Source organism: Notothenia coriiceps, unplaced genomic scaffold (genome assembly GCF_000735185.1).
Source record: "Notothenia coriiceps isolate Sejong01 unplaced genomic scaffold, NC01 NC01_scaffold00037250, whole genome shotgun sequence".
In the NCBI taxonomy this organism is placed as follows: Eukaryota; Metazoa; Chordata; class Actinopteri; order Perciformes; family Nototheniidae; genus Notothenia; species Notothenia coriiceps.
In genome coordinates, this window is record NW_011369951.1 from 4,604,844 (window position 1) to 4,631,164 (window position 26,321).

The window sequence follows — 26,321 nt, forward strand, 5'->3', positions numbered from 1 at the left end:
TACATTGGTATTAAAATAGTGTCTTTTAAAGCAAATTGTAAATATGACAATGCAAAAGACCTCAATAATTCTCTCGTCTCAACAAACTCTGAAAAACAGAACTCTAGATTGAGAGACTTTAAGTGTACCTAGGATCAAATAATAACAAGCGCTGGCTGTAAATTAGTTTAAACTTGCCTTAATCCAGCAAAAAATAAAAACTATGCCTGACAGACTACTGAGATGTGTTTTAAGAAACAGAAAACTTCTGTATGTTATAAACTTACTCAAGTTTTATGGTGACAGAAATGTAATGCTCAAGCTTCTTCGTGTCACACAGGAATTCCTGCTGATGTGTTTGCTTGAGGTTTGCTTTCTTAAGGCACTGAGGGATTGGTATACATTGTCTTGGGATGTTATGCAATGCCAGCATATTTTTTCCTGGCCTCTAATGTAGTAGTTTTCCCAGTGAAAACAATGTCATAAACTAAGTGGCTGAGTGGAAAAGGCCACAAGTGTCATTTTAGATAAACATACTCCCAGAGCTATATCTTAACTGTCCGCCTACGAAGTTTCTCCCTGTTGTCCCAAATGAAAAAAAGGGAAAACTATGCAATATAACTCTGACTATGCCTAAAATAGACACTCTTGGCTACTAAAGTCTCAATGTCCTGCGACACCTCTGAGAGCCATTTTAACTGCTTTAATGAGAAGTTACACTGAGCCAAGGTCACATATTTTAAACACCATATTCAAGATGTCCATGGAGTGTGTTTTGTAATTTGATCCAGTACATCATCAAAGGTTAAACACATCCCCCCTCCATCACGGTGCTCCTAAAATATGTCACATTCCTCACAATCACAGATATCACAAACAGGCGGCAGGAGAGGGCGGCTGGCAGTCTGCTGCGGCCGCGGTTAACAGGTGGAGCGGAAGGGCATTGAGCATTGAGGGCGTTTATTTACTGCCCAGTGGGCCGCTTTGTGGTGGGACACTTTATGAGCCCGAAGAGCTCTTTCAAGCTCTTTAAATTCAGGGCATAAATCTAAATCCATTACTAATACATTCAATAACATTCAGTAAGGGTCCCAAAGTCGATAACACTGCATAATCTGGCCACTGGTTCGTTTTATTTGAATCTAAGTATCTCTTCTTTGCAGGTCAGTCAAGAAGCTGACACTGCTTCAGTCGAATAGGGAAAGGCCCACTGGAAGTTAACATATTATCCGCCCTCAATTTAATAGATAATCGGAGGTTTGAAAGTGTGCTTTAGTCCCAGTTTCCCCCAGCTTCTCTGCCAGCAAGAAGTGAGTTAGGTTTCTTTACTTTCCCCTGGCTCCTCAAGGAAACAGACAGTTCCAGGTCAGCTTCAAGGAATACATGTGCACATATAGGTTCACTATGATAATCACATGTTATGTATCTATCTATCCATGATCAAAGCCCCCCCCTCCCCTAGAGGAAGAAACCATGTGATAATGAGAAAGAGATCACAGCAATTAAACAACAGCCTTTCTATTTGAGTCTGCACCAATTTACACTAATGAGGTCGCTTAAAGTCTCTGTATGACATCGACCTACATTTGCATGTAACTGGACAAAGTCAAACCAGGGTCATGTCCAGCAGGTGCACATGCCCAACAGTTAACAGTATGTGAGCTATTTGGGAGCTTGTTTGTGGCTAGGAAAATAGTTTACTTCCATGGGTAAACATGTGTTTGACCTTGGATGGCTCTACATTTTATGGGAAAATGATAAGATTAATATAGCTGGAAATAACGCAACACAGATATTCTTGCGTCATACTGTGATTTTAAGACAGAAAACATTTGTATGGGTCTCCGACCTTAAACGTCTCTTCAGTTTCTGTTTTTACATCACTGATTTAAAAATATCCTCAGAGGTATGTCTGACCCTGTTCTTTTGTACAGACATTTTATGAGTAGTAGAATCCTTGTTTCCTACTCTGTTTCATTAAAAAAGCTATAAAAACAAATACCAGGGGTACCCAGCGGAGGTCTGGATCATCACTTTTAGTGTATATGACCCCATAAAGAGTTGCCCGTGGCAACCTGTTAATCTGCTTGAACTACCGGATGTTTTTCTTGTTTCCTTTCAATGCCCAGAAGTCCAGAAAAGAGGCTGGAAGAGGTTTTCCAACAATAAGGAAGTCATTAGCTCCTTATGGTGCTTAAATACTAAGGCGGCTCCAGAAAGCCAGCAGTAATGGCCATGAATGCTTTGTGTCCTCTTAACCTTTAAGATCATACGAGCACAAAAACACATACAGATACACACATAAACACGCGGACACACACACACACGATGAGATATACACCTGTAATTAAAACTACCTCACACAGAGCAGCAGTAAATGAGTTTGTGGTTTCCTGCCAGTCAGAGGTTTTTGAACACTCTATAGTTTAGCAATTTTGGTTAAATCTCAAGTAATATCATTGTACATTTACTGTGAGTTCCCCTACATTAGGAAACATAAATAGAAGAACAGGTGGGATTCCAGAAAGGTTTTTGCCTTTATTATCAGGATTTTATTGAAAACAGTTATAACTTGATGAAACTTTTGGGCAGTAGCGGTAAAAAGGAAATGTGGATTAGAATGTTTTATCACATCTTAATATGTTGACATTTGTAGTGCAGTAATTGAGTATGTTCATAGGCCACTTTAGGCAGCTCCAATACAACAAATAATAACAAAAGATACATCAGTGTTCATGAGATGTTCATGATCATTCATGATGGTGGCCATATAGACATTGTGCCATTTTTCTTTTAAAGCATTGTGACTTTGGGAATTTCATATTCTGTGACAATAATATGTCATACTGCATGAGAAAATCTAAAGCAGGGTTTTTCCTTGTATAAGTTATATATATTTCTTAACGTTTACTTTTGTTTCAGAGACTTGGCAGTGAGGGCGGAGCCAGAGGGAGAGATGGGTGTAAAGAGGGATGGCAGTGTGGTTTGGCTCGTGGATCGGGAAGGTCAACATGCCACAGGTATGTGAGTGTGTTTATGTGGAGTTTAAAGAAAGAAAGCCTGAAAGCCAGAGGGAGTGAATCCTGTAAGCGAGACGGGCTATTTTAGACAGGCGGGGGAGCTCCTTCATACACCGGAAGACGAAAAGGGAGAAAAAAAACAATTTAAAAAAAAGAAAGGAGCACATGAAAGGGGAAAGAGGTGAAGGGAAAAGGGGGAGCAGCAGACTCTAGGGACCAAGGGAGGCAGGAGCCACGTGTCTTCTCTTTGATCCGTCAATGAGACACACATGTTGTAGTGTTCACCCAGTTCGTATGATCCCAATTCCCACAGAAGCACGTCTCAGACAGTTACAGTCAATACCCAGAGTAGTACCCAAACATGGCATGAGATGATCCAAACATACATCAATACTGGCCACATCAACTCTAGTAAGGTTAGTTGATGCTTAGGAATATCTTACATAGGTATCTCTAACAGCAGTTTAAATAGAATAAAAAAGTCTCAAAAGGAAAGATTAACACGATCAGATTTTACACATAGTAATGTTGATCTTTTAAAAGAAAACAGACTGTCGTGCCAAGAAAGATAAAAGAGATTTTAGCGCCTGTAGTAACATCGGTATGGGGAAAGAGCAACTGATTCTCAGAGGATATTATGGGCTACTCTCTTCTACAAAACACCAAATACACAGGTAAAACCACCTAAACGTGGAGTCATCTGCAACCCAACCTGATTACCAACACTTTTTCTAGATCAAGAAAAACATCAAAAACACAAGATCACAAAATAGCAGTTTTGACTCCAGGAAATATCTCGATAAAGCCGCTCAAAGAGTAGTGAATATTTACTGAATGGTGGCGTGCCTGTGCTGTGGTTATTACAGCATCTGTTTTCCAACGCGCTGCAGTGTGGAGTGATATGGATTAGGTTGCACACATGCTTACTCACTCACACAAAAAAGGTTCAGAGGAAAGAAAACTCACACACCGTGATATGGTCAATAAAAGTGCACCTGGCCTCTGCTTTACCCCCATGCTATTTCTCTCACAGTTTACCCACACTGCTTTGCTGCGTGTGTTTGTTTGCGTGGTGACTATCTCTCTGCTGCAGGTTGCCGTCTGCTGCTTTTGTTGGCCAACGGTCAAGAGGTGTTTAATGTTGAGGGAACAGCAGATTTCACTGAAAATCAGATTGATTCGCTAACACTGATTTCCCCTCTTCCCTCTGCTATCTTTCTCGCTGAATCACTTCCTAAATCCCACTTACAGTAACATTCTCTAAATATTGTGGTTCAGTCTTAAGTGTCTTAAACTCCCAGCCTCCTCTCTCCATCTATCATCGTGTCACAGCATGCTAACACATTCCTCGCTTACAGTACTAACCAGAGTGCTTGAATCTGATACCACCATGTTACTGTTTTGTCTGTGTGTCTGCTGGTTGTGTTGACGCTGATGGAGCGGATAGGAGAATACACTAGGCTTCTTCCATTTTGGAATTTTAGACACTGCTCACACTTTCCACACATTTATTTGTGGGTCATCACACCACAGAATCTTCCCTTTTCCTCAACATTAACTCCTACCATTCAATATCCGTGTCCTTTTATTTCTGAAACCCAGATCCTGAGGATAAGGGGCTCATTTCCACTGACGAACTGCATCAAGATAGAGGGTTTATGTTCTCCGGGGACGTTAACCTTCCTTTAATGCATCCCCTTGTCCTCTGGAAGATCTCCTCCATCTCTGCTGCTCTTCCTTTTGGCTTGCCTGGCATTTCCTCTCACTGTCCTGCAGCATGGTGGGAGCATCTGGATGTGTTTTCTTAAGGGGAGTGGAGGGCACTGCAGCTGAGGACCACGCTGGTCATCTTTATGCATTAGCACATACACACACACACTCACACACACACGCAAGAATGTTCACATACTGTACAGGCTTCAGCACTCATGGCTAGCATTAGAAGATGTCAAACTTGTGTAATATTTAAATGTTAAGTACCAAGAATAACTAAAAGGCTGTAGGCAATGTCTGCTTCTGAATATATCGTGGAATAATTATAGAAGTTGGGAATGAAAAAACATAAATGGTCTTGGGGACTCATATCATGACCTACCGCCTAAAAATATAATCCTAAACTAAATACAAAATAAATGAGAATCTTTTTTTTGGTACTTTCACTTAATTACTATAGGACAGCTATATATCTTTCTGCATACATCACATTTCAGAAACATACTTTCCAATAAAACTATTTGTATGTATCTGTTCTGATACCAGAATTTAAACGATTGCCTTAATTTGTTAAGCTGTGTCTTCTCGACAGTGAGTGCAGTTTAGAGTAAACTCTTTTTTCCCAGGGGCACAAAGATTAGATCAAGACATCTTGGCTCTCGACCAAGGAGACTGTCCATCCTAACAAACATCAGCCTGGTTTATAAAGCGCCCGACTGAGGACCTTCACTTGAAATGTGGGGTTGTTTCAGAAAGACAAAAACTCACATTGTATATTTAAGCAAAAGCATGGCAGCAACTTTGGACAAAAGTCAGTGTATTAAACATGTGTATCTTCTTGCCTATTGAGCCTTCAGTCATGAAGTGATATCTTAAGGTCTTGTGCCATGGTATATTTTCCATGTGTTTGTTTTAACTGTTTGTAAACAGAAAAAAAGCCTTCAAAAGTACAGACATTTTCTAAAGCCTTTTCCTTTCATTTAAGTAGCAGTGGAAATATTGTGTGACTCCTTCAACATCTCACCACGAAAAAGCCTGAATAAGACTTATAGACTAATCAACTGTCAAATGATGAAATGGGTACACAAATGCAAACTGCTCAAATGTGGGCTAATGTTTTAGCTGGGCTTAGAGTAAATCATACAGAGTTTTCCCTATATAGTTGGCCTTATAGTCACTAAATATCACGTATTGCTTAAAGGTGGGGTAGGTAAGTTTGAGAAACCGGCTCGAGATACACTTTTTGTTATATTCCATGAAATGCTCTTAACATCCCGATAGCAATGAATATCTTAAGTGCTTTGACAAAAAATCCATACAAAAATGTCATCTGTGGAAGCCGTAGTACTGTAAAAAGCACGACCAATCATCTGAGCCGGCCCGGTTAAAATAACTGGATGGCCTACCTGCCTGTCAGCCTTCCATCCGTGCACAAACTTATCTCGTGCCCTCATTGGTCATGTGCGCGTTCGTGTGTGTTAGAGGAGGGGCTCTATAAGGAAGTGGCAGATTTTCTCCGGTCGTGTATTTTCAAATTCTAGCGATCTCGAGCCGGTTTCTCAAATTGACATACCCTACCTTTAATGACTGCATAACATAAATAAGCCAAAATAAAAGGACACCGCTGCACGTAAATATATTTTCAATAGGCTGATCTTAGAGGGGTTAAACAAGGCTTGAAACCACAGATTGAAAAACTGGAGGAATTTGAAAGTTGTCCCACAGGAATTAGAGGTTAGGAATTGATGCTGCAAATATTATAAGTGCAATGTGTGCATGGAATCAAAGTATGCAAACAAATTAAAAACAGCCTGGTTCGAGATGTGAATTCAACAAACCATGCTGTCAGCTCCACAGCTACATCAGTGATTGTCACCATTGCAGAGGACATGCAGTCCTTAGAAGGACAATTCAAGCCTCTCGTAAAAAGAACAACTGGAGCATAACACAAATGATCTGTAGACAAAAATAATCCCTTTAACCATGGCGGTCAAACGGTTTGATAACCGCCGTCATGGCCCCAACACCTGCCTCACTTCCTACCATAAAGCAACTCATCCCTAAGTCTATATACAGGTTGGTGTCTCCATAGCATTCTGTCTGTGCTAGCTGAGTGCAGGGACCTCGGTGGGGGCCATGGGAACTGGGCAGTGATTATTTTTAGCGGGTGGGGGGCTTGGCAGTGGCCACTTCTTCGAGGCTTTATAGGAATGTCTAAGGTCGCCCTCTGACCAGAACCTCTGAAGTGGGCTGAGGCTGGAGGTTGGGAGGCTCGCTCAGGCTGACGTGGGACATCTGCAGAGACGAAGACACGAGCCAATTAGCTGGAGGGTCTGGTGAGCAGGCCCAGCAGGGACAGGAAGGAAGCGGTGAGCAGAGGAAGTTAGGATGTCAGAGGAGGACCAAATAGGGCAATTCAGAAAGGCCTTTTGGTGCTTGTTGACGAAAAAAGGGGCAAAGACTATAACAGCAGTGTTCAAGCTGATATTCCTGAGAGGTTTGCTGGGGAATGCAGAGAAGGAGTTGGGATGTATAGTTCTAATAGTCAAAGATCACATCCTTTCTGTAGTAAGTCTACAGCTGCTACAACAGATTTGTGTAGATTCTGTTTTCAATTTGACTCTTTGATGTGTTGTGCATCTGAACTCTATGATTATTTCAAGGACGTAGTTATTGTTGTTTATATGGGGCTATTTGACATCAGATCTAGTAGGAAATGCACAGGTGTTACAAATAAGGTTAACAATGCTTGTGTTCTTTTCAGGTGAATTAGTCAGCAAGTAAGTAAGTTCTTAAGGTCCTACATCAAAAGCGCTTATTAAATGGCATTGTCTGGATCATACTGTATTCTGTTTGATAATGTTACACCCACATAAAGTACACAAAGGCAACATATTATAAACTAGAAGGGCACTCAGAAGTGCACACCTGAACCAAGGCAAATACCCTCTCTCAATGTTAACACATTCCCAAATTATGCGTTTATCCTCCTGGTGATATGCAGTTCTACGTTTATTGAGATTTTTCTCGGCAAATGCTTAAAGATTTCACCAAGTTTCATGAAAATCGGCACAGAAGTTTTTCCACATTCCTGCGGACGAATAAACCAAACCGGAGCAGAGACACAGTAACGAAGAGCCTTACTCCAGGCATTATGCTACATAATTCACAAAGACTGCAGGTACGCCCTACAATGCATCTTCTCTTCCTGTGGAAAAACAGGCTCATACAAAAGAATACTGAACACATGAGAGTGTCAAATGTTCACAACAGATCCCTTCTTCCTTCACCATCTCTTTGTCTTACGGCGGCCTCGTATTCAGCGGAGTGTTGCGTGCCCGCTCCCTAACCCGATTGTTTGCCCTCGCATCAAACTTAAAATGCCCCGAGGGCCGTCTGTCAGAGCCGAGCCCATAGGCCAAACCCCACTGTACAGCCTCTGTGTCTGCGTCCACACTCTGCCGTCAGCACGAGGGTCTCTACATGCTCACAGCGTAAAGCCCACACAGTTCACCCAGTGGACAGTTATACAAAATGACGTGCAGGTTCCCCTGATATATCAGAAGCCTCCCTCACTGAAGGGCTCAAATAGAGCGGCACTATTAATGTTGTGTGTATTCACTGAGATAATGTAAAGTTGCCATGATCAGTGCACAAAGCGATACTGTACGGTGGTTAATATTTACATGATAAGAAATATCTAGATAAATATGGAGGAGGGAACACGTTTTTAAAGGTATCGATTAAAGGAGGTGATTTCCCTTCATCCAACATAACCTGTTAAACCATGACGTAAACATGCTCAAAGTTAATGTCATCAGACCAACACCCATCCTATCACATTCCTATGACTTAATTACTCACAATGTTTTGTTCACTATAAAATGTTCTGTATGTCTCTTTAAACAATGAAATGTCAGCGCACAGACGGGCGTGGTGCAGCCTTTCTCCAGATTCTGCAATTCCAGTTTTCAAATGACTTCAATGAGAGTGAGCACAGCAGCAGTGACAGCAAATGAGAAAAACAGACACAGCTACAGGGGAAGCTGAGGAAAGGGGGAAACCGGCATCAACTGCAGGAGCTAGCAAGCTAATGGGCTAATAAAGTCCAAGTATAGCCTGCCTACACTTTGGCTGCAGTGGCAAGCAGCAATTGAAGGAACAGGAAGCTAATGGCTAGTTGAGTAAAAGCCACAGAGGAATGCACCAGGGTGAATGTGTGTGTGTGTGTGTGTGTGTGTGTGTGTGTGTGTGTGTGTGTGTGTGTGTGTGTGTGTGTGTGTGTGTGTGTGTGTGTATCTGTATGTGTGTAAGAGAGAGAGAGAGAGAGAGAGAGAGAGAGAGAGAGAGGGAGAGAGAGAGAACCATCCCTTCCGCTGCTTCCCTGTATACAGCTGGCACTGCCCATGCACAATGACGTCACACTGTGTTCGTGCATGTGTGTGAGGTTTAGTGGCATTTTTAGGCTAACAAAAGGAAGCCGCAGCCACCCTCTTCTTGCTCCACCACACCCCAGAGGCTTGCGTGGTTTACAGCCACGGGGTGTGGGTGAAGGGGAAGGGCACTTGAGTTATGTCAACCTGGAACGAGTGATGGCTTTCAGAGCAGAGATAAATCGTGTTTATTGACAATCGCACAATGGGTGTGGTTTGAAGAGCAGGAGTTAAGTTTATGTAGACTTGGACATCAGGTTTTTAATCACAGACACAGAGAGAATGTTGGCAAACCATCCTGAGAGTAAAAAGTGAATGGCGGACAGATGTTGAAAGTTTCCGCACAAGGTGTTTTCTCCGTCAGCACACACTACATCTTTGTCACATAGGCTAGGAATGTTGCTGAGGAAGGAACCGGGGTTTGTCACACCCATTCAGATCCACTGCTCTCCACCCGTCTGCGAGCTGTTTGGGATTGAAAACAAACATCCACCCACCCCTCGTTTATCCCCACTCAGCATGGCCAAACACAGCTGCACGGCTTTGGGGTGTAGACAGTGACATGGAGGAGCAGAAAGAGGGATGGGGGCAGTTCTGACACTGAGGTGGCAGGTCACTGGCTACTGTAGAGGCGATGACAGATGATCACATTCACCCCTGACTCTGTGATACACTTCAGAGGAGCTGCTGGTTGACGAACAAAGCACACAGAACAAGAAAATCTGGCCTTTGAGAACACACCTATTCTCAAGTTGCTAGTCTTCTTTGGTGTCAAATAAAACCCTGAAGCACATAAACACTCAAGCTCCAGTCTTCACAACATAAAGCCAACTCTGTTTGAACCCTCAAATATATGTGAATAGGAATTGCAGGCCTGTGACTTCAGCAATGTTGAAAAATATAAAAAGGCAATGTCCTACGACTTTTCCACTTCAAAACATAAGCTCAAACCCCGCCTGAAGAATAGCGTTTATCAGCGGTAAATTGGGCTGACATCTCCATTATAGACTCATGTTAGGAGATAATCGAGATAATCTTCCTTCACCAGTGATTTGAGGAAAACTCTGGATTCTTACCTCATCATCTGGTTAGAGGAGGATGATTTATTCCCAGGAAGAAATGATTTCAAAATCCACATCCAAGGCAGGTCATACATAGGAGAGGAACAGAAACACAATATTGTCAACATTTTGAAAATATATCATCTGAAAACAACTTTTTTGGTGAGTATTCATTATGCGTATAACATGCTGGTAATAAACTGAGAAACCACCGACATGCTGAGGTAACATATGGGATAGCTTGTGACCTTTTTGTGGTTAACACGTAGTATTTGAAACCTGGATCATCCAGTTTCAGTATCTGCCTGACATTTATTTCTCAAAAAAGGGAAATCTTCAACTTGTTTGGACACGACATGTCACATAAAACAAGTCATGAGACGGTAAGATCCTCATGCTAGTTAGACATATGATGCAAAAATCAAACCATATATGCTTCATCATCAGTGACATTTTTTATTTGAATACTAACTTGTGAGTAAGACTGACCTAAATATGTCTTTATTGACCAATACAAGTTTAATAGTAAGAAAACTTTTGCACATCTCCTGACCTATAACTGGAATACTTTACTCACAAAATGACCATTTGTATATTCATTTCTCACCCGGGGATTTGAATATTGAAGAAAACGTTTTTTGATTTACAACAACAAAACTGTCCTAAACTATCCGTTTACAAGCACCACCATAACTGCAGAATTATCCCAAACTAATTGATCAGTCATGTGTCACTATTTTCAAATCACATGTATTTTCGCCTGAACCTTACTATTTAGAACACTTCTGCCTAATCTTGTCTGTGTGTGTTAAAAGTGTTTTACCTCAATTCAGTTTTCTGAGTCTTTGATCACGGTGGAGGCATGCAAGAAAATCTAGTTTTCTTCAAGAATTCACGGCAACATAGCGTGTGAGTAATTGATGTACAAAGGGTCGCTTTGGGGGTGAAGAGAGTATCATATGTCGGCAATAAAGCTTGAGTGATGATGTCGCAAAAGTATTTAAGCATCAATCATTCAAAGAACATTTTGTTTTCAAAGACCAAGGAAGTTTGTGTTCCCTAAATAAAAGGGTGCAGGGGCTGCTGGTAGGGTGCAAAGACACAGGACATTATTTATTACCTGAACATACATTTGGAAAAGTACAATTTTCACACCCTCCTGGTAAAGGTCATGTGTTTTGGTTTCAGTTCAAAAGCAGGAGTTTGGCATGTTCAGTAATGAAACAGGCACTTAACTCAAAGTCCTTTCAGATCAGTTCCAGTAATTTGTCAGAGGCGGACGCAGGCCCAAATTGTTCATGATGTTTCCCATTTACTGATTCTTTCAGTTCTTAAGAGGCTAAATAAAATCCTTTACTTCAGAGATGCCTGTTCTAGGAAACTTCCTGGCAGTATTACAAATATTGGTTGACTACTTTAACCTCAGCAAAATCACTGTCTGTCATCTCACAGAGGAAACTGTGCTGAGACCAGGGTCAGGGCACTGTAACGTCATCATAACCTCTGCCACCATTTCAACCACTTCAGGAACAGTTCAAAGGTTACAGCTGACAGGCAGCGCTACAGCATCCCTGCATATGGACTATATATAATGTATGAGCTGCATACTCTGACTGCTGCTGCTCTTTAAAACATACTTAACATCAGTATGCAGCACTGTTGACAAAGCAAACAAATAAACAGATAAACCAAACATCCACAAGCGTAACTCTCAAAAAATGGCAGTTGCAGAACGTGGGGTCAATGTTGACTTCCTCTACTGTGATGGCTACTTGCTTGACTTGCTATTTGTTTCTTGTGGTTGGTGTCTTGACCTACATGCTGAGGTCCTCCACCAGTGACGGTGTCATGGCGGCCACAGACAGCGTCAGGGATGGCAGCATCTCTCCACAGGGCTTTTCCTGAGGAATGTTAGCTACTGCTGACTGTGCCTCCTATGATCCACACTGCTCCACTTCTGACTGGGTGCCTTTCAAACACTTCTTCTTAAGGGAGTCTAGGCTCTTGTGCAGAAAAGGAACATGTTGCCTTATTTCTTAAATGGGTTATGGGCTCTATATAAAGCAGGCCTAGATTGTAAGTCCACCTACAGCTCATTGGAGATTTCATCTAAAAAGAAAGTGTTGAAATGAATGTCTTGCTTGCAAGGTTTTTAATTCCATGACCATGACTGACGTGTGAACAGTTCTGCAAAGACATAATCAATGAAGAAATGTTGATAGGATTTTCCAGTGAGCAGAACAGGCACCAGTAAGACAAGAAGGTCAGACATGGAAAAATAATGTTTGAACTTATCACCAAGATGTCAGATCTGCTAAAGGTGCTAAAGGTGAATTTCAGGGCGTAACATTTTCTGTGACCAAACAAGTTAACCAACCACATTGGGAAGTATCCCTCAACAGGGATTTTAAAGGTGTCTTTTTGTCGTGGTCGTTTCATGGTTGCTGGTTAAAACCAATGCAGTAATAAACCAGATTAAGATCTTTTCATGTACTTTAGTCTTTGTTTATGAATACAGGACCAATGTGTGAGCTAAAGGGATCAATTGGATACATAAATGGACACATCTACTACTGATCTTTGAGGATTCAGGCTCTCTCTCAAGTTAGGTTTAGGTGATAAAACATAATCATCACATCTGAGGTGCAACATGATCAACACATGCAAAGAAAAGCACATGAGGCTCAGCACTACGTCGTTCACTGTCTCCGAAGTGAGAGCTGTCATCACCTCCCATCATCACCCTGCTCTATCTCCACCACAGCAGCAGTATACCGCAGGTCAACAGTTTCAGCAATGCAGATGTCTCAGTGTTCTCCATATCATGACAATGATGTGCCTCAAAATAAACTACGTCATTTGAACAGACCGGGGGAGATCATGAGGTGGGGACAAACTGGGAGTTTACATAGTTAGACATGATGAGATTGAGGTGGTCTGTGTAGGATTCAACAGGAAACTATTTTATGTATTATATTTATGATTATAGAGTAAGAGCTAACTTGATTAAAATGTATACAGATGATATAAGCTTATTGCAGATAGATGCCAAATTGCCAAATTGTCAACCAGAAGTCAATGACAGCACTTTGTGTCATTAAAGAGAACAAATGAACCTCAACTTTGGGAAAATTGGTCTGTCAAAATGTTATTTAGGTACAGTACTTGAGTAAATGTACTTTAACTTTCCACCACTGTGCAGGGTGAATAGAACAACAACAACAGTGTGGTGATGGGCGAGTCTTTCAGCCCTTGGTTTGTCAGTATGCTATCCAGCTAACATTATTTCTTCGTGGTCCAGAAATAGTTTATTGTGGTGAGTCTTAGTGCCACTCTTGCATAACTGCAGAATTACAGTGTGCTGCTCTGCGTGTCCCATGGAGGCTGTTGAGGGATTCTCGTTTAGCAGAACGAAGTGTACCCTCTTCTCCAGTGAGTGTTAACATCTCCCAGCACACATACAACTCAATATACTGCCATCATCGGCTTGAAAACCCTGGATAGATTTTCAGTTGTAGGCCGATAGAGTGACGAGTTGATGTATTTGAACGGTGCATGCTAGCTCCGTGTGTCAAAATCACGATTTTATTGAAAGGTGTAGGATATTTTCAGTCCAAATGTACGACAGTAGAATAGCATCACTGGAGTAATAACACATCCCACATGCAGTGTCAGATGTGAGGAAACTCACCATGGTTGAAGATTGTGGACCGAAACCGGTTGTTGGACGGATTTTCCATCTTTAAAAGTTTCAGACCTTCGTCTTCTTTTTTCCTCTTTTCCCTTCTTTTTCTTCTTCGGTATTTCCTTAGTTTTCTCTCTCAATCCCAACACAACTGCGGTGAAATGACAGCCCGTGCGTTGTGTTGGACCGTCCCACTTGAGTGTGTGTTAGTCTGTGTGTTTGGTAGCAGCACACACTCAAAACACACTAATGCACTGTGTCGTTCAACGAGGCAGCCAGACAGGTGACGTCACGAGCCGTTGCAGCAGTGTCGGAATGAAAACAATCGCACGTGGACGCGATGGGAGAAGCGTCACATGCACCTGCAAGAAAAAAATGAAAATATCGAACCATTCATATCTTTGCAAAGATTAACAATGGCGGTTGTGGACCAGTCATTGTTAGCTACAATCCCTCAGTGATGGAAAGAACCATTCAGATATTTTACTTATGTAAAAGAAGCTAATACTAATCCGCAGTATGCAAGGACTCCATTAGCCTACAGGTCAGAATCTAGTAAAATAACAACAGAAATAGCATAATACTAAACCTAAGGTGAGCCCTTTTTTAAAAACATTACATTTTATAATAATCATGCTGAATTCATGTTTTAATCACATACATGGTGCAACTACTTTACACAGCCTTTACATAGCTCTGATAACTGTTTTAAATACTGACATTTTATGACCTTTTACTTTTAATACTTTAAGCTATTTCTGCTAGTTCTTTTACTTAAAATAAAACGTATTTTGAGTGCAATACTTTTACTGCGGAATAAAGTATGTACATAATGCCCACCAGAGATTAGCAGCTGTATTTATTTTTGTATTATACTATGTTGTACTTATATTATATTTGTATCCTTTAATCTACCATACAAATAAAAAAGCAGATAAATAGTGACATCTAGTGGTCTATTTGTTACTATATTTCCAAATAATTCATTATTTTGGATAAATAAACAGTGTATTTTCTCCCACTTTATTGTAGCACATAAATGTATTGACGATAATGCAGTGATATTCTGAGTGGACTGATTTTAAACACATTATCGGAGCTGTCCCACTTTGTTCTCTGTGTTTGCTTCAGTAGTACAAATGTCAGGAAGGCTAATGATAGAGTGAACATGAAGAGAATAACCGTGTCTGAGAAACATCGTCATTAATCAACACGTTGAGTCTTTGGCTTGGTTTAGAAGCAACAGTTTTATTTTTAGCTGTGACAAAAGAAAGAAAAAAAACAGTCGCCTCATCAGAGTCTAAATGTTCAGGTTCAGGATTAAAGTGCAGAATTGTTTTCACAGCTTGTGTGTAAAAAAAAATTAAATAAGACAAAAAAAGAAATATAATATCAAAACTAACAATGGAGATCTGGAAATTATAAATATGATACGCCACAAGATGAAATTTCATACAACATATTATCAGCAATGATAATCAATCCACTTGAATCAGGCTTGCACTTAATGATACATATAAAAGGAAATCAGTTCACGTTTTCGAGTAGTTGGCAAGGCTAGCTTACAACAAAGGCACAGCAATGTTCAGAGGTAACGATCCTTTGCAAAGAAGTGCTGCGGCGACCTTCTCATTGATCCTAACACGTCCTCACAGACACACCTGACATGCTCGACGTGGCCAGACAGAAACATGGAGAAGCCACTCGTGTGCAGAAACATGCCCACGGTTTTGCAGAAGCACGTTTTATGTCATCAGCCTACACATTGAAATAGGGTACATGCTATTTAAGTCTCACTGTTGCTGTTGAATTCTGCTTTTCTAGTAAGCTGCTGAATTAACAGAGTTGTGAAGAAAGCTTGAGAAAAGTACGGCCCTGAGCCAAAGGAGTGTGATGAGGAGGTGAGAGGTGAGATAGGCCAGCGTTAAGTGCTCTACTATCAGAAAGACCAGCAGTGGTTGCAGCCTCTGTGGGCGTCACATACGAAACCAAGCAGTCAGAAATAACATCATTCACAAAGGACCAGTCTGTAGGCAGCAGGCAGACCTGGGATATCCTCTTGGTAGCAAAGACTTTTAAAAAGGCTTGAAAATGTAAATATAGTTATAGATATATGACTTTAGATCACAGAGGGGTCCAGCAGGCTCCAAAGCCGTATTTAAAAGTCGATCCATGCACAAATGCATCTAAATAATTTGAAACAGTTTGCTCTCAAGAGGATGAATTTCCCAGATACCCTTTTTACAGGTGAAAGGCTCCATCAGTGTCTTGCATTCATATATCAACCTGAACCGAGATAATGCATTTCCTTATCACAAGTAGCCCAAGAGAGGAAATTAACAAACATGGCTTCATCCAGCCATTTGGTAATATAGTGCAAATTAAAGTACTCAAATCTATACAAAAAGATATCAGTGGTTATATATAAAAACAGATGCTGTGTTTTTCCCCCCATTTCAATTTAAGCTTGAATTTCTCTGTTCACTTTTCTTTTATCTTTCATTCTTTGTTTTCGTATTTAAAATGACAGCATTTAGAGAAAAAAAGAGCTTGGTTGAAAAGCTGAACAGACCGAGCTAGTACATCATGCAGCTTGTGAAAACAACAGCAGGAAATAAAAAAGTTCTGATTAGAAAAAGAAAACTTATGTCAGAAGGTGCCAGAGAGAAATCTAACAGTGGAAGAGATTATTTCTGAGAAGTGAGCATATTTATGCAATGCACGCAGACAAATGCAAGGACAGACACATATATAGTGATATTTACAGTTAGCATTTACATGTAAACAACAGTGATTGATCCACAGGAGGAGAGACAAACATGTGGACAGACAGCTGACACGATGAGGCAGTACCTGGTGATATTATCCCCATACCTGAACTAATGTACAGCACATGATGAGACAAGAGTGAATAATTAACAACAGATTGATTGCCTTTAAACATTTTCAAAGTACATATAATTGTTTATCATAATGTGCAGATTTAGTTAAGCAAGTTTGATGTGATTAGATAATCCAGTGTTACGGTTACATTTACTCCAGTGCATTAAAAAGATGACCGATCAAATGTTAAGAAAGACTTCTTGATGGAGGGAAACGACAGAATGTAACATTTACTGAGCTTGAACTATGGGTAGGGGATATTTTGTGATAAGATTCTTATTTCAAAGGCTAAAAGCATCTTACCTGCCACAGTGGTGACATTGTAGATAAAACAAACAGAACATCTTTCAGCTGTGCCCTTATGACTGCAGTTAACCTTTAACCCTCCCTAATTTTCAACTGGTCGGCCAATAAAAATATGGCGATGTAGCATACGTATATAAAATATGTCTTTACATTTACAATATTTAAAACATTTACAATGTCGGCAGCTATGTACACTTTTATGTGTTTGAATGTATAAGATGCCATGTCAATGTGGATGAGATACAGCTCTTAAATGTACCTAATGTATGCAATGTACCTCAATGTGAAATCAGTGCTACACAATAAATGATGGAGGGGCCGCAGACACATGAAGGTCTCCTTTTGTCTGACCAAATGAGGTCAGAGGGAAACGATGAAGTATGACCTGACACTAGGGCTGCTGAATTAATCGTATTTTAATCGCAATTACGATTATGGCTTGCAACGATTACGAAAACAACGTAATCGAAATAAAACGATTATTTTTTTATTATTATTATTAAAAAAAATGTATTATATTTTTTTTATTGGTTTTTCAGTTGAGTTATACTTAAAGTTCAGGGTAATCAACTGTTAAAAACATACTGTTCAAATGTTCTTTCTCCAATAAATTGATGTTTTCAAAGTAAATGGATAATCGTTTTTAATAATCGTGATATCAATTATTGACCCAGATAATCGAGATTATGATTTTTGCCATAATCGAGCAGCCCTACCTGACACCATTATTTACACCTATGCACTCTTCAGTGAAAAGCCTGAAAGGTTTTGTTTGACTTTTACAAGTTTGACAGCAATTTGACTTTTGTGTCTTAAGCGACATGCGGGAGGCATTTGCGTTTTTCAGAAGCTCAGTTTTAAAAGCAAAATCAAAGCAAAGTCACAGAAACCAGGAAACACATACCACACAATGTAGAGGAAGTTTGCCTTTTTCTACAGTAATATACACACTACAATAAGTAATCGTGTATGGAATGACACCTAATGATTAGATTAACTGATTCATGACTTGAGAGTTGGGTCTGATTGCATATGACATGTTCCACTTTAGCGTCAGAATCAGCAAAATCCAGCTATCGTAGTAAATGTCTCTTGATTTGACTTTGAATGTGTGTGTGTGCGTCTTGCACAGGTGGCTTTTCAGATCCACCTTTTCCCCGAGTCTTCTCGTCCAGCCTGAGCCAGCCTGCGCCCGCAGCGTTAAACAGGGAGGAGTTTTTACAGCTCCAGCCACTGCTCCACCTGAGGCAGGCATTCGCTGCCTGTGTGGAGGTTCATCTAATTTCCCACTCCTCCAGTTGTGTAAAGGACTACTCCGGCTGCTCGGGGTGGGTGTGCAGGCCGTTTTCAGGGCGGGGAATGCTGTGGTTCTCCCAGAAGGCCTTGTGCATCTGGTCCACTTTAGACACCAGCGGTAGACCAATGTCCAAGTGCATCTTCAGGTTCTCCAGCCACTCCTCCAGTTTAGAGAAAGCAGGCCTAAAGATCAAGAAAGCAGATCTCAGTTTAAAACATTTGATTAATTCAGAATTCTAGATATTCATCCTAATAGATCCAGGGTGAGTTGCTAAATATCATAGTTGTTTCTCACAAAACAATGGAGGGCATAATGCTGCTCAGACCATTACAAAAAATATAGATCAACATCTCTTATTAACCCCGTCTTCCATGATGATCAACAGAATCACTGTTTATGTTAGAAAATACTTTTGTTAAAAGCTAAAAATGTGTGAAACTTTGTACAATTAAAGCTGAAACTTGTAATTGGTTACATTGCACCTGAGTTTAAAATGTGTGAAAGGTGCCACTAAATATTCTGTTAGGCAGAGCTACATCACAAACATGAACAACTCAGCAAATGATGCTGAAATTTATTTTGGTAAACTGGCCTTTTGTAAAATGTCAATGTAAATCTATTGAAGATGTCTGACCTTTTGTCTGCATCGAGGTCACAGCACACAGCAGCTATGGGGAAGAAGGCGGGGGGACAATCAGGGGGACAGAAGTGCTCCAGGAAGCCAGACACGTTCAGGCCGAAGTCCATCGCCCTGGGGAGGTAGTCTGGGTCTGCGTTCACCCTGCCAATTACCTGGAGAGCCCGAGAAAAACAACAGGAGAGAAAAAGAGTAAGATAGGTTACACCTGGGTCCTCCTGTGTTGATCTGCTGAACACCAGTAAACCCTGCAAACAGAAGCTGATCGTTGCCAGGAGACCACAACTACCGGCCTCTCAGAAGCCACACGAAGAAGACTTTGATTTTCTGCTCTCTCTAATCCCTGTAGTATCGCCGGGTTAATGGTGCCCATCTGGGGAAGTCATACTCTGGGGATGGTGTGTGGCCAGGACAAAGGCTTACCACACTTTGGGACTGGATTTTTATTTGGAGAGAAAATATTTGGAATTCTGGAAAAGCTAGACATTTCTATCATAAAATAGATGACAAAAAAAAAAGGCTGCAGGTCTCCCTTGAAAAAGAGATCATTGATCTCAATGGGATTTTACCTGGATAAGTAAAGGTTTTGAATTGAATTGAATTGAATAAAATGAAATGGATGTTTTTAAATAATTGGATCACAGATCACTAAATGTTCCATATTTTGCAGGAAAATCTAGGAAATATTATGTGAAGTAAGTTGAATCTTGACAAAGAAGTGAAAGAGAGTGAAGAGCAGTTGTGCACAAATTAAAATTACGGTAGTCTTGTGGCTGAACGAGTGATGGGAAATCAAATAAAACATTTTGTATAGGTGGTAACCTCTGGCCAAATGAAATGAGATGTGTTGAGACTGTTTACATTATTTCATTTTTAAATGACAAGGAAACCAACTTGTAAGCAGAATGTGATGCCTTGGGAAAAAGCTATTACGGAATTTAAGTTCTGCTAATCAAACATTACCTCTTGTAAAACACCAAAAACCTGGTTTGGCTTTTATTACCCCAACATTAAAAAGTCACTCACCTCGCAGAGCATGATACCAAAGGAGAAGATGTCTACTCTCTCATCGTAGCTCTTCCCTGGAAAGAGAAAATAACCAAATTAGGCTGTTTGAAGGAATGCCACATTACACAGCAAATGTAGAACTGCATTGATTGTAGTTCTCTTCCTCTGAGAAGGTAATTTTGCCATTTAAAAAGAGGATTTAGAGATCATACCATGGATCATCTCAGGAGCCATCCAGTAGGGGTTTCCCACCACCGTGTATCTCTTCCTGCGGTCGGGCCTCTTCAGGCCGGGCAGATTTCCCTGCGAGAATTTCTCCTCAAGCTTGTCGACCACCATGAGGCGAGACAGCCCAAAGTCTGCCACAACCACTGTGTTGTCCTGCACCAAGAAAATTAAACATGTCATTAAATGTTCTAGTTTTTCTCTAAGCATACAGTACATACTGCCTAAGAGAGGGATGTAATAGATATATGCTTCAACGTAGCAGTGTGCAACTAGTTTCAAGCTCGTTCAACAGCTTAAAATTCAATTCTAAGCTTCTAATTGAACTTTTTGTGGATTTTCCACACACTTCAGGAACGATTCAAAGCTTGTGACACATACGTACTGTCTGTGTTTGAGTAGGGTAAGCTGGAAGTTTCCGCTACCAAGTTACTAGGGAGGAAGGCTTTGTCTGTTAAAGCTACTGCTTACAAAACTCTTGTTTGTTTTTAAAGTGACATGTGCACTGTGTTAAATCCCCAAAGAAAACATTATGCACATACGTAGGTATGTCCACACACACATGTACACACATGGACACACACACACTGCCTTACCTCTCGTACAAGACAGTTGTGTGAGTTCAGGTCCCGATGGATTATGTTCATGGAATGCAGATATGTCTGAATGACAGATAGATGGACAGATAGGAGAGGACAGAAAGTCAGGAAGAATAAAAAAAAGAGAGGCTTTTAGTGGTAATCTAAAACCCATGCCAAGAGGAACAATCCTGCCTTGTTTCCTCTCAAGTAGCTGATGTTGAAAAAACAATAATCCAGTCATGCATGACATTCTACATTGTCCCATATCAGGGAAAAACAATTGTCTAATCCTGCAGGAATTCTTGCTATAATTTCCATAGAGGGGATGGAAACAAATGTGCACATTGTTAACGGAAGTGTTGCAGCTCACTAACACGACCACTAGAGGGAGGCAGCAGTGCTAAAAACAAGAAGCAATGCCGCTCTATCTACTGCTGCATATCAAGGAATATTATGGTCTGCAGTGGATTCACAGAAGTACAGTAGCTAATAAAACCAAAGGCACTTATGGGTCCTTGAACTCACCATTCCAGCAGCTATGTCCTTGGCAAAACTGACCCGCTGGTTCCAGGGATAGTTGCTGTCCTGTGAGCAAATAATAACAATTCAATGTTATTTCCCTCAGCGGCATCTGCTGATTAATCATAAAATAAAACCATCTAACAATACAATCATCTACAAAATGCAAAGACTCTACCTGAGGCAATACAACAACATATTTTCTTTACTATTACTAAAACGTATAATGAATGCATTTTTAATACTGAACAGGAAGTAGACACATTAGTATGTTTACACGCACACACTACCCTCTCACCATTTTCTTGATGAGTTGCCTCAGGGTGCCTCCCTTTATGTACTCTGCGATGAAGTTCAGTCTCTTGTCCTTGTAGAGGACTCCGATGAACTTGAGCACATTTGGATGATCCAGGCAACGCATGACCTTCACCTGATGAAACAACGTCACACAGTTTTACTCACTGAATGCTGCTTGAGGACATTGACAATCTGAGCTGACTATTAACTTTAGTACTTGATTTCTTGCCATTGGAAAGAAAGGCTGATTCCACTCTCATAGACAAATAAATATGAAGCTACAGCCAGCAGCTGGTTAGCTTATCTTGACTGGAAACAGGGAAACAGGGAAACAGGGAAACAGGGAAACAGGGAAACAGGGAAACAGGGAAACAGGGAAACAGGGAAACAGCCTCCCTGTTTCTGTCTGAAGGGTTTTGTTCTGGACTATTGCAAGCAACTTTGTTTTTAGGAGGGTGACGAGACGTCTGGAAAAATCTGAGACAGTCTTGGATAATGAGCCGTGGTCCTCTATCCTGTCCTGTTTGTCTGCCAAATTTGACTCAACCTAATTTTTGATTAGTCATAGCGTAATAAAACATTAAATACTAATGAATGAACATTACATCTGTGTTAAACACAGAACTAGATTCTATGTGAATAATGGCTTTTGTTTAGTTTATTTGCCAAATACACTAAGTCACACATAGATAAAAAAAAAACTGGGCATGGTGGTGACGTTAACTGGATGTTGTTGAATGAAACATTACCTAGGGAAATTTCAACAATCCATGGCTGACATGGAGCTAGACGTATTCTTTATCGTAGAGACACGATCTTGCTCCTATACTTTTCATCTTGATAAGAAATCAAATTAGTTTATTTCACAAAACTATTCTTTTACCTTAAGTATGAACATTTGAGAGTCCAAAAAAGATTTAAAATGTTTTCCCAATTGAATGAGATGTACCAAAAAGCTGGATAGCCAATCGGCCGATAAGTGTAAACTTAGCCAACAGTCATCTTCACAAACTGACATATGAATATCAATATTCATTGATTTCGTTTTTTGATGACATCACAAATCCCACAGCGCATGCTCGCACCTCTTACAGTTTTAACTCTGTTTATTTGAAATGCAACAGAGAAACATCCTGTATAATTGAGAACTACTAAATAAACTCAGAGTGTAAGTGTTCGCAGCATTACTGCAGTATGTCTGCAGTATAACACTGCATCAAACATTTCCCTCCCTGACGGTTGGGGTGAGGAGGAAGAGGAGGCAGGCCACTATTACACACCGATAAACCTGAAGTATTACCCCTTAAAGTTGCATGATGTCTTTGTCTGAAATGCCTGCTTGCATTCCTTACTCAGACAAGATCACAAGAGACTCAGTCATTTGAGACTCGGGCTCAGCTTTCATTGTGGTCGGGTTTCTTTTATAGCCGTTACACCAATTACATAGCAAGGACTCGGTGTTATCGTAGCCTAAAAATAAATTCATTAGTCCACACATACGGGAACAATATTCATGAACTTCAAACCCCCCAATTAAAAGGATTTTAATTGGATGAATGAGTCTACTATACTGAACATTAAACAGGAACAGAAGTTATTCAGATCACGGGGAGAACATAATTAAACAAGTCCCACAGAAGTCTTAACTTCTGTGTCTGAGTCACTCTCTGTTATCTTTTCAGATTAATGGAAGGACCGGAGAAAGATGACGCTCTGTGTGGGAGGCATAATGAGTTTTGCTCATCTATCCTTTTTGGGGGAAAGAACTGTTTTAACACTTTCCTTGATATCCTTTTTCAGAGGTGGTTTAATTTATTTGGTCCATAACGACTCTTCCTTTATTCTTCTGTGTGATACATTCACACAGAAGTGCTGCTTACTTTAGCTATACTGACAATCATTACAAAAAAACGTTTTCGTCTTTCTTCCTCAGCACAGATTTTCGCAGCTGGACCAGGAATTAAAAACCTTCAGCAAACTTATTTTACTATCATTTTTAAGTACTGACTGCCCTCATCTTTTGGAATAAAACTGTTTGTATTCAAGAAAATATTTTTTATTTTTTAATGCTCTGAGGTCAACACCTATTGATCTCAGATGTCTGTTTATGACAGATAGTTGATTCAACCTCTGAAAAGATAACTCGAGTAAATCTCACACTCCCTAATGACGTAACATCTGGGATTGCCTGTCTCCACTCACCTCTTTCAGGAATGTTCTCTGTGTCTCGTCATCAAAGCGAATCAACTCCTTCATCACCATCACCTCCCCGGTCTCCTTGTGGGTCACCTATAACATACACAATGATGCAAATCAATTAATCTGAGCTGGCAGTCTGAGGGGAGACTGTCAGCATGGGAAACACATTTTTTTCCACTCTGTGTAATAAAGACAAACATTTTAACCTCCTGCCTCTCCACACTTCTCTTACTTATCTCAATGCTGCCACCTTCTGGATAATGTTTGTATGACTACCGTTGTTCTCTAAACACAACATTCATGTAAATGTATTTTACATACAGCCATATGTGTCTCTGCCACTCAAACCCACCTTGATGGCCTGTCCAAAGCAGCCCTTCCCCAGCACCTCTCCATGGATGAGGTCAGATGGGCGGAAGATGCGGTGCGTCTGATTGGACACGACGCGCAGCGACTCTGATCGATTAATGTCCTTCCTCTGGGAGATGGGGGATGCTGCGTTGCTGGAGCCGGGTGACTTATCAATGCTGCAGCTCCGTCTGGAGGGAGGGGACAGGAGGAGAAGGAAGGGAATAGAGAAGAGTATTTGATTAGTGATTGCTGCTACTTTTATTCTTATTTAGTTTAGGGTGTCAGGGTATTTATTGACAGAACAATGCCTGGACCATACAGTAATAGGCTCACTGTATGAGCTTAAGGAGACTACCATTTATACTTGACAAAGCAATACACTAACTTTACCCAAAATATAAAAGAGCAATACAACATGATACATCAGAAGAAAAAAATCTCAGCGTTGGTTACTTAAAATGTGCAGATATAGATTTTACATTTCTGCTTTGCTTTTGTGTTCCTCAATCTTTAACACAGTATATATGGTATGCAACTACACGTAAGCAGTACAGTCTTTTTGTGGCCATTCAATATTTACTCTTCACATTAAATGGTAGAAAGTAGAGCAAAACTGCAATTAGCATCATTAAAATTGGTTTCTTACGTGATGATGCGGGATCTCAGGCTGTCGGGGAAGGGGGGCTGTGTGATGGGCAGGTTGGGGCTAGGGCCCTCTGACAGAGGGGTGGTCAGGGGGCCGTTCACTCGATCCTCAGCCTCCGAGGAGTCTCCCTCCGGTCCTGGACTGTGAGGGTCGTGCTCGATGGTGAGCTGCAGCCGCCGGCTGGTCTCCTGGATCAGCAGGTCGATCTGGAGAGGACGAGTTCAGGTTAGAGCAGCAGAGATTGCTTTGAAGCTAGAGAGATGCTCTCATGGAAGAAGTCTGGTGAAATGCTTTATATAGTGCTACAATGAGATGGAGATTCTCATTTGCACATTTACAGTGAGGTAAAATCTCACCTCATCCAGGGGGACATTTTGAATGGGTGTCCCGTTGATTTCCAGGATCTTATCTCCAACGTGAATGGAGTTTTTCACATCTGGACTGATGCACTCTGTGTCCACCCTAGATACAGAAGAACAAAATCATAAATCAAGCACCTTCCTGCACACAGACCTGAGATCTGACAAGTCTCAGCTAATTTAAATAACAGTGACTCATACTTTCTGCTCATTTCCTTTCCCCTTCCCCTCTATTGTATAATTTAAATGAACCTCATCTACCACACTGTCTAGCTTTTTTCACCCTTTGTCCTCGAACCTACTGACCTCTCCTTTCGTTAGTTTCTCTTCCCACACAATGACTATCCACAATATTTGCAGACACACAGACATGGATGGGTAGACTCACTGTGAGACTCTGATGGTGGGTCCATGTTCAGGACTGTAGCCACCGGTGGGGCTGAGCGGCTGGTCGATGGACACGGAGAAACCTCGCCCTCTGCGTCCGTTGTTGCCCTCGGCAGAGGCTGGGATGGACAGGAGTGTGACCGTGTGAGGGATCCGCGAGCATGACGAGTCCGGCAGCGACACCGGTGTCACGATGGTCTGGTAGTAACAGTGACCGCTGGAGCAAGAGGGGGATTGAGGAAAAGTGAGGGTGTTAGAAAATATTGAGTATTTTGATACATTTTTCCTGACACAGACTCGAAAACACGACATGGATTTTTAATTACCAGTTTAAATACACAGATTTGTGGCAGAAAGTGGATCACAATACAATACAATACAATCAATACACAATGAGTACAGTTATGATGGTGGATATTGCTGTGGTTTATGAGAAATACAAATAAAGATTCCAAATCAAAAATAAAGATATCGCAATATTGAGTAGTAACTCCTGTATGAGCCGATTCTTGCCAATACTCAGGCCTAACGGGAAGTAATGAGAAAGAGGCAGCTCGAAACAGAAAATGGGATTATTGAGTGAGGTCTCTCTCTCTTAAATGTGGGGTAGGTAATTTTGGAGAAACCAGCTCGAGCGCGCTAGAATTTGAAAATACACAGCCGGAAACAATCTGCCATTTCCTTACAGAGCCCCTCGTCCAACACACACGAACGCGCACATGACCAATGAGGGCA

General features: G+C 40.9%; 2 protein-coding genes across 3 annotated transcripts in view; one reads left to right on the top strand and one right to left on the bottom strand.

Moving 5' to 3' along the window:
• Positions 1-26,321, top strand: part of nup210 (nucleoporin 210) — a 187,090-nt gene that overhangs the window by 30,200 nt on the left and 130,569 nt on the right. The gene's annotated exons all lie outside the window — the stretch shown is intronic.
• The window catches only part of LOC104967133 (LIM domain kinase 1-like), a 10,741-nt gene continuing 2,142 nt past the window's right edge, over positions 17,723-26,321 (bottom strand). The window contains exons 5-16 of the mRNA XM_010796549.1: positions 25,588-25,803; positions 25,197-25,302; positions 24,841-25,046; positions 24,196-24,382; positions 23,847-23,933; positions 21,646-21,777; positions 21,354-21,413; positions 20,844-20,909; positions 20,235-20,403; positions 20,041-20,096; positions 19,012-19,169; positions 17,723-18,559 (exon numbers count right to left, since the gene is read on the bottom strand). Coding sequence (XP_010794851.1) covers positions 18,391-18,559; positions 19,012-19,169; positions 20,041-20,096; positions 20,235-20,403; positions 20,844-20,909; positions 21,354-21,413; positions 21,646-21,777; positions 23,847-23,933; positions 24,196-24,382; positions 24,841-25,046; positions 25,197-25,302; positions 25,588-25,803 — 1,612 coding nt within the window. The 3' untranslated portion in view covers positions 17,723-18,390. The remainder of the gene's footprint in view (positions 18,560-19,011; positions 19,170-20,040; positions 20,097-20,234; positions 20,404-20,843; positions 20,910-21,353; positions 21,414-21,645; positions 21,778-23,846; positions 23,934-24,195; positions 24,383-24,840; positions 25,047-25,196; positions 25,303-25,587; positions 25,804-26,321) is intronic.